General features: G+C 36.6%; 1 protein-coding gene across 1 annotated transcript in view; it reads left to right on the top strand.

Annotated features, from left to right (window-relative positions):
* The window catches only part of LOC123309758 (spondin-1), a 106,218-nt gene that overhangs the window by 3,800 nt on the left and 79,969 nt on the right, over window positions 1-22,449 (top strand). Inside the window, 1 exon segment of the mRNA XM_044893006.1 lies at window positions 15,759-15,951. Within this exon segment, the coding sequence (XP_044748941.1) occupies window positions 15,777-15,951 (175 nt within the window). The 5' untranslated portion in view covers window positions 15,759-15,776.

The following is a 22,449-nucleotide window of genomic DNA, read 5'->3' on the forward strand; positions in this document are numbered from 1 at the left end:
TATTCAGCAGCTTCCCAAATAATTATTTTATTCGTATGCCGCATTGATATTCGTAGTACCTAGCGGGTGAATTGAGAAGAGATGAATTGTGGAAGTTGCACAAAAATTATGATGGTTAAAGAGTAATCAATATATCTATGTACAACAACTATGTACTACAACTGCAGCTTCCACTAGCTCCACACATTCTCTAACAGATATTATAGGAAACGATATCAATGTGATTTACTCAAAATGTCACTACAGTGACTCTAACGAGACAGTGGCGACAATTGTGGTCTCGTTTTTCATCGTTTTAGCAAGAATATGGCGGATTTGGTCACGTGACGTGGTGTGAGCCAATCCGCATTCCGAATTAGAGATCATAGCATTGAAATCTGTGCTTCTAAGCCGCCATATTCTTGCTAAATTTCCAATTGTCGCCACTGTGTTTGATATCAAACAGCTATCAGTGACTCTACAGTTTGATAGAGTCACTGTAAATGTCACAACTCGAGTATGCCCTCTATGCACTTCTCGAATTGTTCGATCGGCCGCATAAATATCAACATTCCGATATGAACATAGAAAATTTATAAGGTGTTAAATTTGACGAGGTATCGATAGAAAATTTTTGCAATCAAGAATTCACATTCAATTCAAAATGTGGTCGACGGAGAAATCTTGTAATCAAATCGTTTATTAATTGAGCGATTAATGATCTCGAGCATTAACGTGTTACGTTAAAATATCTCAATCATGCTCAGATTCGTTTTCCTAATTTCACGTTGTAAATAAATTTCCTAGCGAAAGTGGAAAAATTTTACATTCAAATAGCTCGGAAATTTCATCAGGAATCAATTTTCATCATACCAGTTAAGGCTTAACTTTTGAAAAACGGACGTTGATGTAATTTCGAATGAAACCGGAAGTCTAACAAATCTCCGAACTTTACAGTCATCTATCTTAACTACGAATTGATAAACTCCTTCCCATAAATATTTTAACGAACGATATTCGTATGAAACCCTGTATATAAATTTAATATTTGTTCATTGCTCTGTAAAAGCTGTGTTTTCTATACTATATTCTTGTTATTCGTCAAACCTATGTTATGGAATGCTAGGTAAGAAATATTCAAAGTTTTCAAAAGAATGAATAATACATATGTAAAAATAAGGTACCCACTCATTTGAAATAAGCAAATAGTATCACTCACAGGCTTTCCATGACAACCTATGAATTGAAAAAGCCTTGATTTCGAATTGTTAAATTTGACAGGGAAGTTTATAATTGGCAAACTGTTTTTTCAAACGTTTTCCTTTTATGGTTCGCTATTACTCATAAATGAAATGGCGCGACAAGATAAAAACATTTGAGAACATTGAAAACCCTCTCTTCTACAATTTGTTTTTGTTCTCAATTTATTTAAACCATTTGCATGAAAATTGCTGAACATATGTCTTCCCGAACTGAATCGAAACAAGCTTATGAAACTTCTCCTTTTTAATTCACCTACAAGTTCCTTATATCTGTTCCCAATTATTTTTTAGGAACGGAAAGATGGAGAGGGTTGGAAATGATCGAACCCCTCATTTTACGATTCCCCCATAAAATAGGGAAAGCCATACTACGAAGGCATCTCAGTTCCATGAAACTGATTGTCTGTAATCCGGTTATATGCAATCAGCAGCTTAGAACCAATCCGAGGTAATTAAAGAATCTTATTATGGAATTGACTTTCTCAATGGGGTAACCTTAACTGATTGATCCTAAGATGGAGCTCTGAAGATGCTCTTAATGCAACATTCTCTGATCATTCGCACTGAAAATTCATCAAGTTTACGCCTCATTAGTATATGACGCTACCAATAACACATCTTTGTTCATAATCATCATAAATTTCAGCGTATTGTGGGATGAAGATATATTCTTTTTATTCAATTATTACAAGTATCCTCAGAGTATGAAGTGGCTTTTCCAGCATCTGCTCCATCATTCATGTATCACCTTGATTAGTACCTTGAGTAAAGAGTCGTTAAAGTGTAATTTCATAGCCTTCTTCAACGTCCTCTTATGGTATTCATTAAGGCAGAGAAATGTACGTGTTGAAGATCAAAACTCACATATCTCACAGATTAATTGCCCACACGCAATTTCCTTTCTGCCAGTCGGCTATGTGTGGACCTTTTGAGACTTGGATGTCTGTCAGACCCATAAATCCCTTAATTAATAGACAGACATTTTTGTTTCCGTATTATTAATAGAGACTTAACATTACGAATTCCGAACAGCAGAGAGATCTCGATTTAATTTAGTGAGCGAGGAGGGCATTTATCAATTCGTTTCTTGACGGGAAGTTTCAGAAAGTTTGTCTATAAATGAGTTGCGAATTTCGAATAGCATTTTTACGATGAATTATCTTTGAACAAGAACTCTCCAGATTTCTAGATTCAAGATTGAATACGTCACTTATCACTATGAAGTTTCTGGGCAATCCAGAATGTCCCCCCTGGAGTGCCCATTAGAAGTTCATGGAGAAATAATAATTCGATCTCTTCCAAATTTTGTATTTATTTATTTATTTCTACAACAGGAACCTCAGCAGAAAATCCAATAACGGAGGTTCACAACGATTAAAATTAATGAAATAATTTCTCACTCTATGATAAAAAACGTTAAATAAAATGTATACAAAGTATTGAGCAAAGCACAGACAAATTAGAAAAAAAAAATTGCATATGAGACAAAAATAAGACGAGCCAAAATTAATTCTATTCGGAATCAAAATATGTAATTTCTGAACAGATATGTCGACAGCATTTTCTTGAATGTTCCTAAACTAAGATTGAAAAGGTCAAGGTCATTAATATGCCAATTGTAAAACCGCATTATTCTAGGGAAAATCGAATTATAATAAAGATTAGTTCTAGATTTATGAATCCAAAACAAACCTCTGGTACATTCATAGTAAGTGAACATGCTAACGGATAACTGGAAAATTTATTTGATATCTTGTACAAGAACATCGCATCAAGCAGCGTCCTCCTCCCCTCCAGACTCAAAAATTTGTGTTCAATTAAGGAACTTTCATAATCTCCAAGTGAGTTGTTTGAATTAAATCTATAATTCAGCTTTTGATGTACTTTTTTGAACACGTTCTATTCTGTTAATGTACTTATGGTAGTGAGGGTTCCAGATTTGGGTAGCATACTCTAAGTTACTTCTTTTTGGTGATTCTTAAAACAAAACCAAGCATCCGGAAACTCATTTTAACCACCGCTTCTATATGAAATTCGAAAGGCAATTTTTTATCCAATAAAACCCTGAGATCTCTAACAATATCTTTCCAACTCGAGCCCTTCAAGAAAAAAAGACGATTTGATAACATTTAGGTTCCTTGTGAAAGTGATATGCTGACATTTTTTCACATCCAACGTGAAATATCTCTCTGAGCATAAAACGAATAAACGGTTTAGGTCTTCCTGGATGTCTACATCATCACCATAATTTCGACAATTTTCTTATAAATTTTCAAATCATCGGCAAATAGGGGAGACCGGGGTTGGTTGTGCCAATTTTAAAGTATAATTATTTGTGCATCTCGATAATAAAACTCAAGGCTTCCAAACGCATATTTATTTAATTTAAACATATATCTGTAAAAAGAAATACAAACGAACTAATTGAAAGCAATACAAACATGGCTACTGAGAATTAAAAAAAAAAACTCTAAATGTCACAACCTGCCCCGACATGGGGCTGGTTGTGACGCTTATGGGGTTGGTTGTGACGCCTCTACATATCGTCGTCGGAATTGCATTGAATGCATACAAAATATGGACTTTTATCCGGGCATTCTTCATGAGCCCATCTAGAGCAACTGGTGCACTGCAGCCATTTTTTTTAGGTCGAGAGATGGAAAAAGGTTCGTGACAAATTAAACAGAAAGTTTCCTCTTCATCTTCCGAACTGCTATTAGCTTTAATGGTCTTAGCTTCAGCTTTATCTTTACCCTTGCATATATTTCTCTTGACACCGGTTTCCTTTGTTTTTTCTTTTGTTCTTTCAAATCTTCCATCTTTTGTTTTTCTTCTAATTCCTTCTTATTTGGAGTATCTGTCCATATGGCTGATCTACCAAGTTTTCACCCTTTTCTTTTAGCTAGACGTTTTCCAGCCTTTGGTGTTGGTCTCAAATCTTCTGGAGAAAAATATGTTGTGATGCCAGAAGGTCCTGGTGAATTTCAGAGTTCTAAGTATGTAAAGGAAAGGGAATATGTCTCAGATGGTGAATTTTTGGGGGTGCTTGGGGCCTCAATGTGGTTGGTTTTACTATTGGGCTGTGTTTCTGGAATATCACAACCAACCCCGAGGCACATTTCTGCTTTGTTCTCTTATTTCTAACTACATTTCAATGAATGGCCAAATAATTTTATATATGTGAGACAGAGCATACCTGAATTACTATTTTAACGCCACAATACTAGTTTCAGCTGTTACATTAATCACTTCACACGACAATATTTGACGTCACTTTTATTTCCTAAGGCACCTCGTAAATACATAAATCATCCAAACACACGCGGTACGTTAGCGATCAAAGCCACCGTCAGGCGCAATACGTAATAGCTATAGCTGGCTCTATTAGAATAATCGCGAAGCGACTGATATCTATTAATTGAGCGCAAAAGCCTCTGTCACAACCAACCCCGGTCTCCCCTAAGCTATGAAAGGTATTAAGAAAGCATTCAGAGACATCATTGAAATAAATTAAAAAAAGAAGCGGTCCAGTAAGATGTGATCCAGTGACCCCAAAATCCGCCAGTATTGATATTAAAGTTCCATGGTGCACCTTATCGAATGTCTTTGCCATATCCGTGTAAACAGCTTCCACTTGAAAACCATCATCCATTGACCATGATAGGTAATCAACATATGGCGACAATCCCTGGATCCTGGAAATCTTACTATTTGACAAATGAAAGAGTCTGTCTGTCACCAAGTATTCGAACATCTTGCCAAACTGGTCGAGAATGGAAACAGGTCTATAATTGTTGACATATTTCTTATTGCCAGATTTATGTAGAGGAACCACCTTGGCCATCTTCTACCTGTCGCGAAATACACCCTCTTTGAGGGATCGATTATAAATTATGTGCAAAGGTTTCACCAGGCTGGTACCACAGGATTTACCTAATAAAAAGAGGTGGAATCAAATCAGGATCGGAGCCCTACTGACATTTAAAGATGATATTTTTGCCGCTTGGAAGATATGAAGATATCAGTCAGTTAGAACTTCATTTCTGAAATATGTATTTTCAAATACCAATGAAATCCCGTTGTACCCGAAAAGGCACCAAATTTCATATTTAAAAAAAAAACTCTGTATATTATGACATTTTCGGATGTTACTTTAGATTCCACATTCATTTTATATATATTTCTCTGTAGCCATCTTGAGCCGTTTTCGAATTATTCACTGTTTTCTGAAAAAAAAAAAAATCACAAATGGGGGCTTGTAGAAGACTGAGGATTTCATAAAAGCACAACGCACAATCTCAGATATTGTGAACTCTGTTACTGAAAAGATATTCTACGTCTTTATGTAGAGAATATTACTTTTTAATAAACAGGAAGATTAAATGAGAGTCTCAAACTTGGAATACAAAAATGCCAAAAATCGATTTTTTCAAATGGATACACTATTTTTTTTACTCACAAATCAATTTGTAAGAAAAACCCTTTTAAGGGTTCCCCCTATCCAAAATTTTTTGTTTTCGTGATAGAAATTTCAAGGAAAAAGGTGAAAAGGGTGACAAAACTGAAAATTTTTAAATAATTACCTGTTTACCTGTAAGTTCAAGATTGATTGAAGGAAATGTTTATTGATCACCTCGTATGATGGTGCCAAGCAAAGATTTAGAAATTTTATTTTGAATTGATTGTTTGTGGTTACGAAAACGGGGTGATCCAATATTCACGAAAATAGGAAAAGTCTAAAATTTTACCAGTACGGATCTAATTTATTTGATTTAAGAAATAATTTAGGAATGCAAAGGGTGACAAAAATTCAAAATTTGAAATCATTCGGTCAATTAGTTCAAGAATTATTGAACTGTGAAATTTCACTCAGTAGATGAACATCACCCTGTATATCCCAAACGAAGGCACTCAGGCGATTGAAACCTCTTGATACGAGTCCAGCCTGATGACATTATTTCATGTTATCCGTTTGTCGCATTCTTCCCGGGACACCCTGTATAATACGTCAAGAGTAATAAATATCAAACGAATAATTCAGATAAAAGTGGAATTTATTAACGCCATAACGTCGAATACCCTGCATAGGTCAGTGTGGTAGAAAAATTCAGGAAAGAATTTTATAACACAGGAATTGTTTCGTTAATCTGAAATTTTAGATTTGCTGAGCATCTATTGAATGCAGAGCGGAACTTCAGTGTGACCTCATTTATTCAAAATGAATCAAGATATCAACAATTGTCTTTTCAATGGTGAAATGAAATATGAATGAGGCAAAAACTTTCTTGCGAAACAAATTTTAGGACTGCCTTCTTCTACCCCTTTCTATTATAAAGCAACACGACCAATTTTTTTTCCCCCATTACGTCTCGCTTCCATAGAATTTTTGGTCTCTAAGAAAAAAATTGAAAACTGCTTTTCATGTGCCATTTACGGAGTGGTTGCCCACAACAAAAAATTTCTCGGTACTTTTAATTTACATCCTGTATATGTAGGTACATCTTCATGTATTTCAGAATACAGCGTTGAAATCTTCAGGAAGATGACAGTTTTCGATGCTATGGAGGAATATATTTTTCATTACGCGTAAATAACCAGTCTACTTTTCTGTATTGGTCGACAGACTCTGTGATTTGTACTTGCTCTATAATTACTCTGGATGTTCTGGAGCTATTTTATTAATCTCTATTGATGTTGAGAGGAAGAAAGAATTCCTTGTTTATATATTTTCGTACCAAATAATTCAGTTTACCTTAACCCACCTGAAGATGCAACTGTGATAGAAGAATAGGTGTAGTTAAATGAGTCATGGTATAGGAAATCATGTAATTCAGCTTTTGGTTGAATCAATCAACTACCCACAAGCATCATCATTCAGGGTAGCAACCAAGACCATTCCATTATTCAATGCTGATAAAAGATTTTAAAGTAAAACTCATTCTCCTATTATTGTCGGTTTCAATCTGTTTCAAGACCATTCAAGTAAGAATATTTCTGTTGTTGGAATAGTGAGAGTTGAGGAGAAATGTATTTATTTTTTATCGTGGTATAGGGCAATTCATGAAATTTTTATTGGCTTTGCTCCATATTTCTGATCACACAATGTGGAATATGAAATATTTATACCTAGAAGTACTTATCCACAAAAGAGTTTATCGATTCAACGTCTCACATAGAAGATTTTTCATATAATGTCCAAAAATACCCACACTAAAAAGGTTCCATTAGGTATTGAACAACAAGAATTCCCTGCAATCTGAAAATGTATTTTTCATGATCCTATCCACTCGATATCCGCTCCAGACTTTTTTGGGAGAGCAAACATCGAAATTGTTTTTATTATCCTTATTTGTGACCTTCAAATCACGAATCTTTCGTTACCTTATACGATTCTGGAGTAGTGTGCGATAATACGTGCGAGGAAAATCAATCATCTCCTAAATCCTGGAAAACAATAGCGTCAACTTGAAATCGCATTAACGAAATTTGAACTGTTTGGGGTAGAACCTTGAAAGCTCATAGGGTGAAGTAATCAACAAAGCAATCCACTAGACAGAAATTATTTTCTATAAAATCCTGTGACAGAATTTTTTTAGCTCTAGAGTCTATTGTAAATTATACTATTATATTATTATTCTCATCCTTATCCTTACTTATAATTGAAATGTTAAAGTCCTCTAGTCCAGTAACTTTGTCGCCTGAAAGTATGGGTGGGTTAGTATGCGTCAAATCCGGTAGTTCTGATTTTTTGCAGACTTGTTTATGATGCTGGCCTTATGAATAATCCGAGTTCTTTTCAAATTTTTGCGATTATCACCCTAAACTACTAGTTTTCGAAAAAAATTCTTTGGGACATTTTTAAAGTAGACTAAATTTGTTACAATATGATACCAGAACTTTCTCTGTACACCCAATAATTTCCGAGGTTAACGCCCGTTTACATCGTTTATCTCTTTGCTAGGTTCAACTCATTCTTAAGCGGTACCGCTAAATGGAAACTTAGCTAAAGGAGACTGACATTTGGCAACGCTGTAAGATTATTAAATAGTTGGTACACTCGACTTACTTGAAGATTTAAATAAAAAGAAATTTAATATCCGTTTCTATGACTTGTCAATATTTCAATTGGCCTGCTGCCCATCACGTGAGTCCGTGAGTGCAGGTTTAACTCAAAATCTACATAATATCTGATCCCAGTCTCAGCGTGGGTTTGTGTTTTATATGTAAGTAGACTGTGAAGTGCGCCTAGTGAAATAAAGGTGTAAAAACCCTTTTTGAGTCGAGTATTGCCCTTAAGAACATATAAAATAGATAAGCGTCCCTTAAAGGATGTAAATGAGATATTACGAGTATTTGTGCACAGTGCTTGTCAGATGAAATACAACAATCCGAAGTTGATCAAAGCAGCTGTTAGCAGTGGTGAATCAAATACTACGTCATCACGGCCCACGAGATCAGTCTCTGAGCAGTTCAATTTCAGAGATCACTGTTGTCTATGTGGAGACGAAATAACTGGAGAGTTTCTCTAAGAAGAAGCCAGAAAAGAGAACAATGTCAACACTCGTAACATTGGTTGATTTAATTATCTGCGGATGTTATGCATCTGAATTAATTTGTTTATTAATGTCAATACTGCGGAAAAGTTTTCTCTCAGTGCAACAATCTTAAAAGCAGCTGAAAAACGTTTTGATGAATGGGCTCTTGAATTAAAAAAGCGTATATATGAGAACACAAATTTGATAGCCCTTGATGCCCGATATCATCGGTTTTGCCAAACAAGTCTCTACCAGATACCTCCAACGGGAAAATCCAGATGGCAATCGTCAGCATCGCACTGTTGATGAGGCTACGGAAGAGATTTATTAATTTCTGGAAGAAAACACCACAAGGCCTCAACCCCAAAATGATGACCAGACATGCAGCCTCACCACACCTCTTGCAGATGATTTCTTGTGACTGCATAAAGGGTTTTGTAAACGAGTGCAGCTGAAGGAAAGCAGAATTAAAATGCTCATCAGTCTGCCGGCACTACACCGGGACCATTCGTGACAATATAGCTGATATTATAGTTATAGTTGATCTTCCGTTGTAGAAATGGAGGATGACTTGTGGGCACAAGAAATCGACCATTCGTCATCATCCCCTGATGAGGATATGCCATCATACTTCAATCTAGATACGGACGAACCTCAACCGGGACCTTCCAAGAGGGTTAAATTAATAAATTTTTGTTATTATCAATATAACTCTATTTCGTAACGAATAAACTTATTAACTTTATTAATATTGTCATTATCTTTTTCACTTCTTTATTCTTTGCTCAACTTAAACATGATCGTTCACATTTCTCGTTTTCTTCTTCAACATTCCATCATAAAAGACCAAGTATGATCATGGTCATAATGGGCAAGTTTCCTAAAACTCCAAAAGCGAATTTGAGATTATTTATGGAAAGCCTTTTCTACTAGTTATCCAACACGTAAAAGATTCGCTTCAAAATTCAGACATTTCAGAAATACGCCCTTCGAAACTTCGACTATGTGAAAGCTTGTGACGTAGAATGCCTTTATTAAAGTATAGTAATTTTTGTTAATTCGACAACACTGGAACCGATCAAGAAGATATTCACAGATTACAAAAAATTGTTTCTGTAATCTGTGTCTTTACCTTCTTAAAACCGATGACATTTTGTGTCATTGTGTGTTTTTCTTGTCAAATGTGAATAATGTGATCATCAAACTTGATATTTATTACATCTATGGTGATCAGAAAACTTTCATGACCATTACTGACACAAATGGGCGTTGCCGGATTGTAAAAATGACGTAGAATGTTCACAAGAGCACTTCTGAAATCAGAATTTTCGTAATCGAATACAGACAAAATGCAAAATGTTAAAAATCGGAAAAAATATATTTCGAGATATTTGAGTTATAAGGATTTTTATGACATATATTTTGAAATTTAGGAAAATACCCCATTCATTCAAGTCGACAGAATTTCAAAAAATTGCTAAATTCTGAAAAAATGATAAACTTTGAAAGGCTCAATTTAGGAAAGTACTGGGTTTACAGAGGCAGTTCTGTGAATTTATTCGAGTAGATTATCTTCGTGTGAAATTTATCCCTATGAAACATCGATTTCTCATAAACAAGTACCTATTGAATGAAGACGTTCATTTCAGGCTTTTATGGCCGACGCTGGGTGAACTATGAGAGATAGAGGGAAATGAACAATTCAAATTTTATAGTGCTCGATAAGTTTGATTAAAGAATCCGCGAGGATCTTTCGAGGAAAACCCACGATAACCAATCGAAACATTTTCAATATTTTCATTGGATGCATTTACAGACCTCAATGCACCCCCTTCCAAGGGCGGATGCAGCACAAATTTTCAGGGTGGGGAGAAATGTCATTAGACGGTTTCTGTTCAAAAGTAAAGGTGGTTATCAAAGAATGCACTTTTTTTAACGATAGGTTTTATTGAGAAACGGTAGCAGTGTCCTGAAAAAAAGGAGTTAATAAAAAAAATATACAATATTTCACCTACATAAAAAAATTACAATTTTAAATATGGAATACAAGAAATAAACACCATATTTTTCATTTCACATGACAAATTCCATCTTGTGATGGCCAATTTTAGCGTAACGCTCTATAATTCTATCAACATCAACAATCATTCAATCGGTCAATGCATTCAAGAACCTCTACGATAGGTTCATGGAATCACAACTGCAGACGTCCAGTGGATGGTGTTTCATGGATTTTCCTAATTTTTGTTTTTGTTTTTGTTTTTTACGAGTGTCCTCATAATTTTTTCATTGTTATTTTTTGAATTTAGGTTCCAACCTCAACTCTTTGCAATGAAAAATAATAATAATAATAACAGCAAGAATCTGATAAAAGCTATTGATACCTACGCTTGTTCGGCGCTGAGCTTCTCTTTCGGTATCATCTCTTGGACCACCGACCACCATCGATTTAGCAGCCATAGAGAAAAAAATAAGGACGATGCTGACTAAACACAATAAACATCACCCCAAAAGCTCAATAGAACGGACAGAGCTGCCATGACATCTTGGGGGTAGAGAAATTGTTGATTTGTCCAACCGTATGTCCCAGGAAATTGAAGGACTTCGAAAATATTTTCTGAGCAAGGCTGCTTCATCAGAACTCCACCAAGTAGTTTGTGTTGCTGATAGTTCTACACCGTTAAAGCTACAGCAGGACCACTTGGAAACCGTCGAACACTCTGCAGAAAGTAAAATGCAGAAACTGATTGGCAAACCTTTCCATGGAAGGCACCAGAACGATTACGTCGACATATCTGCGTCGAACTACTGGTTGACTTCCGGATGAATGAATGAAATATATCGCCAAGGACCCCTCAGCAAAGGACGATGGTTGTCGCTATGGATGTGCGATACCGCATCACCGGGGGATGTCAGAAGTTCGCAAGCACGGAGTACAAGAGTAGACATGATGCTGTTGCGAAGATGATAAGGATGAGAACAGAACACTATTCATCGACGTGGCGATTCCAAATAATAACAATCTTCTAGATAGGCACGCTGAAAACATTTCAGAATACAGAGATCTCGAGGAAAAAACAAGGAGACAGTGGAAGCTGTAAGACATCAAGACCATCCCTATTGTTATTTCATCTACAAGCCTGATACCGACGATACCAGAGAACTTGAGGAAACTTCAGTCATGCAGAAAGCGGTACTGCTGGGAACGGCGAGAACTGTACATGCGGAATGCAGAAGAATACCGTCTGCTTCGAAAGGAAGTGCGGGTGGATCAGGAATCCAACCGATAGCAAGAAGCGGACGAGCGGCCCGAACCCGAACCCGAATAATAATCTTTCAGCTCTCACAGGAAGTGTTGAGAGTACTTTCGAGAGTTCTTAGATATATTGTTGGAAATTCGTCTCCTTGAAGCACAAGTCTAACGCTGAAAATACATCTGTGGGTAGACCTTTTTCCCGTTGCCATTTTGCTGACTCCTTCGAAAGCCATATCTGAATCACCATCTGGAAAAATTTCTTGGTACCTCAAAATTTTCAATTCTATCATCGGAATCCACAGCGCATTCCAAAATACCTGCTGCTACTTGTAAAATGAGTCGTTGATAATAGCAATCCAACGTATTAGGGGAAATTCTACTCTCCAGATCATTTATCACATTATCTAACAATGGTATCTACAATGATCTTCTGTAATAAGTTTCGACATCCATTGGCGAATGCAAAAATCTAAACGCCGTCCATATAGCGTGCAAATCCTAACCTAGTATTTAAATTTAAGTAATATATTGAGATTTACTTCTTTGAGTTTGATATTTTCATTACATATTCGATTATCAATTAACTATACTTCATTCACTTTTATTTTAGCAGTCGGTTGGCCATGGAAATTTGACACATTTCACTCTGTATAGTACGAAAATGTGGGGTTATGAAGCTTGTCAAAACATTTTTGGGTTTTAAATCAACGCTATGTTGCCCGTTCTACGTAAAAGTTTCTGTTATTACGTATTTTATCACTATGTCGAATCTCTTTGGAAAATATGTGACGAACATAATTGAAGTTTATACAAACTGATTGAAGTCATACCAAATCCAGTTATTTGCATAGAAAATACAAGAGATCAGTATAATATCATAATATGCACTAGCTTGAGGAGAGTTAATGTTCGTTATCTTCTTTGTCTTACATCATTTGTAGATTTCAAAAATATTAACTCGAAGATGAAATGCATATGATGCAGTTGTTGGGAATGGGTATCTCCCGAAGGATTTAACAGATAATTACAAGAATGTTAAATTCTTCAACAAAAATCATCTTGCATCAATATAAGTGAAATGAATTGAAGGAAGTTTCAAGTTAAGATGAACTTCACCTTTGAACAAAAATTCCACATGAATAAACAAGTAACAGGGCAACTTGCGCGTATTTGTGGCTATTCATCTTAAGACATTGATGTAATAATAATAATTATAGGTATTTATTAGTACCTTAAGACATTTACATTGTATAGGACAAGTCAAATGAAAAATAGAAAAATCCATTTATTCTCCGATGACATTTATCGAAAATCCTGTAGTAAACTTTTCGCATTAATTCACTCAAACATAAAATTTTCAAATGCCACCACTTTTTTGGGTCTCCCAATAGAAGGAAATTCTTTTTTATCCTCTTCATTCACATTCTTTGTGATTGTGGAAATATCCAGCTGAAATATAAGTCGTTTAGATTCAGATGAAACATTATATAAATTCTCTTACATTGATTATGTTCGCTATCGTCTGACGTATTGTGGATTTTAGAATATCAGGGTATAACTATTTGAATGAGCGGACCTGAATTCTAAATAGCACTTCCTGAAACCCTGTCTCTTTTTTCAATCACACAATAAAAATTGATATAAGTTGTGGCAACGGCGTTATGACATTAGCGACATTTCATGAGTGCCAACCTAACTTCGTTCTAGTTACAAAAACTTGAGAAAATTATTTCATGGCCAACCGACTGCTAAAATAAATTTGAATGAAGTATATATTCAGAAGTTTTTTTGGATTCAAATAGAAAAATAAGTATTCATAAAATTGAGTGAATATTCATATCAGTGTTATTCAGTTGAGAAACTATTTACTAAATAAAGAAACTGCCTATAATATTAGATTTCGATTAATTTTCTGGTGAAGGACGATAAAGAAAAGCAATGCGAATATTCTTTTCCATAATTTTGACAGTGCCGAGAAAGCTCATCAAATGAAGTATTATATTAAATTTTTGACATAACTGAAGTTGTGCATGCATCACTTGATTTGAATCTTTGAGAAATGATAATAAGGTGGGAGCATTTCAGATGGAATAAACGAATTTAAATATTTCAGATATTTCTTTTAATGAAAATATAATATTTCAAAAAGCCAACACATAAATTATTTTCCATCAATTACAATCAACTCAACAAGACCGCTTGAAAACTGATTTCACAGTCCTAGTTTCATTAACAAATAGCGAAATTTCAAATTCTTGTTTAATACTTTCAGCCTCTTGCTTGCAAAATTCTGAGTTAAAATTATTCAGTTTTCCATCATCTCTGTGACCCCCGAGGTAACCCCTGAGAGGCATATTTTGCCATATTTTAAACTGAATAATTATGAGTTTCTTTCATGATTTTTTCAAATTCACCGCGGAAACTATTCAAAATCATCCTTCAAATATGGGGTTTTAAAATTTAAATCGCTTCGTGCGGAGTTTACGATTTGGCAACAGCGCATACAAGACAATGAAAAGAAGAATGTCCGATCAGCTTGTTTATAAAATAACAGCTGTTGATCTACAGGCGCGTACTTACTGGCGAGCTTCAACTGCAACCGGCCATAAAAATCCCATAAAATTTTACGACCTTCCTCGTTCGTCACAGACTTCATAGACAGCCATCTTTGTCTATCTCATCAAGATAATGTATTTGTTGTCTTTTATTATCAAGGCATATTTCAGTCGATGTTGCCAACTTGTGCAATCCACATAAAACGCTTTAAATTTTAAATACCCATTTTTATTTTTCATTTTTTAGTGCTTAAAATAATTTTTTTTCGGCAAACGGTTGAAATGGTCATTTCAAAATGTTTCAAAGATATTTCATAAAAAATACATCATTTTCGTCAGAAGGAGTATTCCCTATTATTATATGTCTTAGTCTAGCTCGGTTTTTTTTCACAATGAGTTCTTAAATTATTATTATGACTTCCATTGAGATGATTTTTGTTGACGAATTCAACATTGTTGAAGTTCCCCATTCGATCTCCCAAGAGAACATAACAGATATCGTATTGTATTGTGTTTTTTTCGGTTTTTTAAATTAGATCTCCTTTTTAACTTTTTTGAGGATTTTAATATATATGATCGATCTTTTAGTAGTTCAAATGAATATTGTTATGATTGTAGCTCATTTTTATCTTTGTCACTGATTGTGAAAATGTATCATTTTATCCTGAAGAAGGCACAATAAATTGCAGAAACGTCGTGAAAGAATAATTTGTTTGGGTTTGTTCCTTGGACCGAGATTTCCCAAAATAGATTATTACTCGAAACGAGATTTTTCCTGTTTATAACAGACATATTACTGGTCACTTGGAACGGCAATGCTAAGTTGACATGTATTCTAATTTCCAGTTAAAACCGATTACGTTTTTAGATCCGTCGTCTAGAAAGGTTTGTATGGGTGAAATAAGGTTGAACGGTTTATTTTGAAGAGTTTTATTTTTTATTGAAAAAAGACTCATTTGAAAACACGCTTTGTAGGCTCAAGTCTCAAAACAGATCCCTTTTTTTGCTGACCTTGTTCGAATAAGTCTGTATAAATGCTGGAGAAGAAATATATAGCTCGAATGGAAACTGTTTTGAAAAATTAATGTTTGGGGTATCCTTTTACCCCCCGATATTACAAAGGAATATCACTATAGACACGCTAAATCCATAGAGGATTCTTATTTTACAGTGGAGAAGTACGAGAATCATGAATCTCTGGGTCTTAATCTACCTATTGCTGTCGATCGTACATAGAGGAAAGGCAGACTGCGCCAAAATTCCAGACGGGATAAGCAGTCCCAGTTCTGTGCAGGATCCAGTTCGTTTCGAGATAGAAATATCTGGAAATCCCGATACCTACGTCGCTGGGGAGCAATATACAGGTGAGTTCCATCTGATGGAAAAACCATTGTTCTTATATTTGGAATGCCAGGGGTTATTCCAGTTATGCCACCGTGGGATTATAATGGTGCCTATAGCGACTGTTCTCGATGAAAGTATGAAGGGAGAAAAAGTTCGGAGGAGGTATCCAGGTTGTTTTTCATTGTAATGGGATCTCTTGAAGCCGTTTATTCCCTCATAGATCGCCCAAAAAATTGTTTCTTGAAACGGGCGTTATACAACAGAACAGCGAGTGTTGATGATTTTATTTCCGAGAATTCCTAGGAATATATTCCCAGGCAAAGTCATCTTCGGGATCAATGTGACGTCGAACGTGAACTATACTCCATTCTCATTTATTTTAGCAGCCGGTTGGCCATGAAATAAATTTCTCAAGTTTTTGTAACTAGAACGGAGTAAGGTTGGCACTCATAAAATGTCGTTAATGTCACAACGCCGTTGCCACAACTAATATTAATTTTTATTACGAAAATGCCGAAAGTGATTGAAAAAAGAGACAGGGTTTCAGAAAGTGCTATTTAGAATTCAGTTCCGCTCATTCAAATAGTTATACCCTGATATAAAATCCGCGATACGTTAGACGGTAGCGGACATACTCAATGTAAGGGAATTTATATAATGTTTCATCTGAATCTAAACGACTTATATTTCAATTGAATATTTTCACAATCAAAAAGATTGTGAATGAACAGAATGACAAAGAATTTCCTTCTATTGGGGGACCCAAAAAAGTGGTGGCATATGAGAATTTTATGTTTGAGCGAATTAATGCGAAAAGTTTAGTACAGGATTTTCGATGAATGTCATCGTAGAATAAGTTCCCGAAAATTTATTTTTCTATTTTTCATTTGACTTGTCCTATACATTGTAAAAGTCTTGAGGTACCAATAAACACCTATTAATTGTTTATTCATGTGAAATTTTTGTTCAAAGGGGAAGTTCATCTTGACTTGAAACTTCCTTTGATTCCTTTTACTTATATTGATGCAAGATGATTTTTGTTGAAGAATTTAACATTCTTGTAATTATCTGTGAATTCCTTCGGGAGATACCCCTTCCCAACCACTGCATCATATGCATTTTATCTTCGGGCTAATATTTTTGAAATCTACAACTGATGTAACGTATTCAAACTTCAACCAAAGAAGATAACGAACATTAAATCTCCTCAAGCTAGTGCATATTATGATTTTATACTGATCAATTGTATTTTCCATGCAAATAACTGGATTTGGTATGCCTTCAATCAGTTTGTATAAACTTCAATTACCGAAAACAACCGAAAGTTCACATATGTATAGGTCCGTCAACGCTTCGTTGCGGAGCTATATACCCATTTCTTCTTCTTCTTTCTCTTTTTCTTGAAACTTAGTCGTGTTTCTTCTACTATTCAGCCTCTTGGGAAGTTGGTGCCCAGCTTTCGTGCCATCTCTTGAGAGGTCGACCAAGCCTACGTCTTGAATTTGCAGATCTTCTGTTATAATTTCCCTCCTTATTTGGTCCCTTAAGCTTACTCTTTCAATAGTTCTTAATGTTTTCATCTCTGCTGCCCTCATCATGTCCTTCGTTTTTGTTGTGTTCGCTCGAGTTTCCACTGCATTTGTGAGTATAGGTCTGACCACTGTTTTGTATATGCTGACTTCACTATCGGCGAACATGTATATGTTTTTCCATATGAGGTCCCTCAGATAGCCAGATATTCTTGAGGGTTTATTCACTTGGGTTCGTACTTCTTGTTGAAAGTTTTTGGAGCTTGTGATCTCAACTCTTAAGTATGTACATTGCATACACTGGTGAATGGGGTTTTCATTTACGGCTAATTTATATATCATAGGCTCTTTTGCTATGACCACATTGATTCTGTTTTTTCTACAGATATCTGTATAGCCTGGAACCGATGAAGCAGTCGCTGTTAGTCGTCCTCGTTATCCGCTATGAAAATTGCATCATCAGCATAGCATAATATCTTTATTGATTTTTGCCCTATCCTGTATCGTCCAGAGACTTCTTTCATCCTACTAATTATTTTTACATAATTAAATTGAACAAGATTGGGCTCAGACTGTCACCTTGGCGAATTCCTGTTAGTATTGGAGTTTGTTCGGTAAACCCCTGTGATGTTTTGATTTGCGTTTTGTTGTTTTCGCTTATTTCGATTCTTTTTCAAAAAATCTTTCTAATGATTTTCGTAAAAAGCTTGCTTATGCTGTTTAGCAATGATATCAATCTATAATTTTCTTGGTCATTTTTGTTTCTCTTTCGGTATCTTGGAATGGTGACGTTGTTATTCCAATCAGTAGGCACTTTTTGGGTCGAGATGATTTTTTTAAGTAATAGTGTGATCTCCGTTTCTAATATAGGTCCTCCGTACTCAAGCATTTCGTTAACGATTCGATCAATACCTTTCTGTTTTTCAATTTTGCCAGTGCTCCATGTACTTCTTCGTATGTTATGATGTTATCTTCTTCTGAAAGTTCTTTCATGTAGGTGTTGTTTGCGCAATCTTCATTATCACTAGCTCGTGATTCATATAGGTCCTTTACGTACGTTTTCCATTTTTCAAGTGTAATGATATTCATTTGTACTTCTTTTGTCCTATAGGTCATGTTCCAAGTACGCAGGGAATTTTTCCCGATATGTCTTCTTTATTTCTTTTATGGCATCATCCACTCTGTTCCTAGGCACTTTATATGTTTCGTATATTCTTCTGTTTTTATATTTGATGTATGCTACTACCTTCTTTTGTATTGCTAAAATTTTTACTTCATCTGTAAACTATTCTTTTTTGTTTTTGTATCCATTTGTGTTCACTTCATTCCGAGTGCTTCCGTGGCACCTTGTATTATGTTCTTTTAATCCTATCCCATATTTGCTCAGCATTTTCTTCTTCTGGAGGCTATTTTTTCGTTTAATCTACTCTGGTAAACGCCCTTGTTGAGCTGTCGTTTAAGGACTCCACGTTGAATTTCCCAATAAACAGTGGTGGTTTCTTCTTTTGGGAGTTATCATTGCTATATCCCGTTGCCGGGAATGAATCTACAAAAAGACAAAAAAAGGGAAAAAAGAAAAAGGAAAAAAAAAGGAGGTGCGAACAGACTTATAAATTTCTCAGGGATAATTGCGACTGTATGCTCTCCTGTGAATGTAGAGACCCAACCGCGACCTACATATCCTACCACACTCCGGGCATGGATAGTCACCAACCAGATCTGGCCGCCGCTGTATACTTCTCAAGTCTCCATTATAACTGTGTACCAAAGACCTCCACTTTGACCTGTCTAACGCTAGTTGTTCCCAGTTATGATTGGCATTAATTGATTTTAGGGATTGATGTAGTGTATCCTTAAACCGCTTATACTGGCCTCCTGGTTTCCGGGCTCCCTCAGTGAATTCGCCATATAGAGCTAGTTTGGGGAGTCCTTGTGTCTTGCATTCTCAGAATGCAAGACACTGGCCGCTCCATCTGAGTCGGGCCCTTGTTACTTGAGCCTCAATTGTTGTACAACTCGCGCGCTGCAAGACTTCTGCATTCGAAACTTTGTGGAACCATCTGATGTGCATTATCTATCTTAGATGACGTTGTTGCGTTTGTTCAAGCTGTTTAATATGTCGCCTGTAGGGCGTCCAGCTTTCGCTTCCGTAAAGAAGCGTTGGGAGGACCACTGCCTGTAAACAGCTGTCTTGGTCTTCAGATTGAGGTCGTGATTTTGAAACACTCTATCCTTTAGCTTCCAGAATGCCCGTGATGCCGAATTGATACGGTTTTGTATTTCCGTGTCAATGTTAGCCCTAGTATTTATGAAGCTTCTCAAGTATTTGAACTGCTCGACCTGTTCTAGAGTTTCATTCTCCAGGCTGATATCTGTTTGAAGGCTTTCTGGAGAACTTACCACGATTTTGGTTTTGTCGATATTGAGTCTAAGGCCTAAAGCTTCGTATATATGTTTATAGGTGTCCAACATTATCTGTAGATCCTCCGAGCTGCTAGCGATAAGTGAACAGTCGTCTGCATATTGAAGTTCAGTGATAAACTTGGTACTGGTTTTTGCTCTTAGGCGCTTCAGGTTAAACAGGCCTCCATCAAATCTGAATCTTATCCCAACACCTCTTACGGGCATACTCATGTCAGCAATTATCGATACAGCTATGGCGAAAATATTGAATTGTAAGGGCGCTAATACGCAGCCTTGTTTTATTCCAGAGTTGTTCCAGAGTTGGTTGAGAAATGGTCGGTTGTAGAACCATTATGCTGTATTCTAGCAGTGTTGTTGGTATGAAGGCTTTTACACACTGCTAAGAATTTTTCGGGTACCTCAAGACGTGCCATGATTTTCCATAGCGCTCTCCGATTCACCGAATCGAATGCCTTACTTAAATCGATGTAAGCTGTATAGATCCTTGATTGTTGTTCACGGGCCTTCTCTTGCAGCTGTCGCAGTGTGAAAAATTAGGTCCACCGTACATCGATTTGGTCGAAAGCCGCACTGGGGTTCAGGTAACAGCTTTTCTAAGAGTGGAACCAGACGATATGCCCCTGTAGTTGTTGCAATTCGACGTATCGCCTTTGTTTTTATAGAGGTTAATAACTAAAGCGTCTCTGAAGTCTTGTGGCACATCTTCCTGTTCCCAGATCTTGCGGAATAGTGTTAAGAGACTATTGACAATGTTTTTATTCAAGGCTTTGAATATCTCCGCTGGAATCCCGTCTAGACCAGAGGTGACTTATCATTTTTCATATTTTTAATCGCACTTATGATTTCCGACATTGAGATTTCGTCATCAAGCGATGTCATCGGACTATACGCGGGGAGCAGGTCTAAAATGGATAAATCCGAGTCGTTATTCTGATTCAAGACCTGTGAGTAGTGCCCCTTCCATCTTTCGAGAACTTTTCTATCATCAGTTAGAATAGCTCCATTAGCATCTCTTATAGGAAAGTTAGCTCTTCTGTTTGGACCATAAACAGTTTTAATAGCTTCGGAAAAACGCCTGTAATCATGGTTATCGGCGTAAGCTTGTATTTCCCTAGCTTTTTCTTTCCACCAGCTGTCCTTGATTTTTCTTATTTCTTGGCGGACCTCGCGTTTTATGTCAATAAAACATTTTTGGGCTGCAACATCGCCAGGCTTGTTAATTGCTGTTTTCATCGCTTTGTGTTTTGCCTCCAGAAGGGGTGCGATATGCGTTTTTTTGTCGGCGAACCAGTCTGGGGATTTTCAGGAGCGTTCTGTGTATTTCTTTCGCTGAATTTGTAAGAGATGATTTGAAGCGGAGCCAATGACTCTGAATGTCGTCGTTATAATCCGGTGGTGTTAGAGTAGTAGAGGGTTTTGTAGTTTGGAGATTTGAAGGCGCTCTCTTAGTAACTTTCGCTTGCGTTAGTATTTTGGGAACATTGAGATCTTCATTCTCGAGATTACCAGCCTATGATCAGTCCAGCACTCCAGATCTGCTCTGGGTTTAGTGACCAACACCTCTTTGAGATCTTTTCTTCTCACGATCACATAGTCGAGAGTGTGCCAAGGCCCTGAGCGCGGGTGGCGCCAGGTCCCCCTTGAATTGGCTCTCGTAATAAAGAAGGTGTTCGTTATACAAAGATTGTGTTCTGCACAAAAAGCCAGCAGACGTTCTCCGTTCGATTTAATGCTATCTGTTCCGTGTTTCCCTATTATTCCTGGCCATAGTTCTGAGTCTTGACATCTGCCCACTCTGGCGTTGAAGTCTCCAATGAGGATAATTCGTTCCCATTTTGAGATTTCACTTAATGTAGCAACGAGTGTTTCGTAGTGTCCTTTGAGTTGTCAGGAGTTCAAATTGGGTGCGTATACTGCAATGATGTTCACAAACGTGTTGTTTGCTGCAGGAAAGCGTAGGGTCATTAAACGTTCTGAGATGCCAACTGGATTTTCGGTTAGTTTGGCGGCCAGGTCGTTTCTAATGGCAAAGCCTACACCATGTTGTCTGATTTGGCCTTCTGGCAAGCCCTTCCAGAAAAAAGTATAAGCATGTTCTACCAAGCTACCTTCGTCCGAGAAGCTTGTCTCGCTTAAGGCAACTATTGCAATGGATGTTCGTTGCAGTTCCTTATCGATTAGGGCAGTACGCCTTTCTGGTCGGTCGGCCTTGGGGTTGTCTAGCAAGGTTCTGACGTTCCATGCTGCAAAAGCTATGTGCTTTTCATTGGTTGTTGTACTATGATTCACTCGCTCAGGCACCCTCCCCCGGAGATCCGAATGGGAGGGTATTTTACCTCCGGATACAAATTTTGTCCTGTTCGACTGATCCATCTTTTTGTAGGAGCTGCGTTAGAAGGTGTTTTAAAGCTGCACTGGTAACGCTGTAAGTGCAACTTTGGTTGCGGTTGCGACTAGATTATCTTGTGGCACAGGTAACCTGAGACGACAAGGTCTGAGACGTAACTTAAGCAACGCAGGGAGCCATTTCCTGCTCAAGCCAATATTTAGGTTAGGTGATTGTGG

The sequence above is a fragment of the Coccinella septempunctata genome, chromosome 3 (genome assembly GCF_907165205.1).
Source record: "Coccinella septempunctata chromosome 3, icCocSept1.1, whole genome shotgun sequence".
Classification (NCBI taxonomy): domain Eukaryota; kingdom Metazoa; phylum Arthropoda; class Insecta; order Coleoptera; family Coccinellidae; genus Coccinella; species Coccinella septempunctata.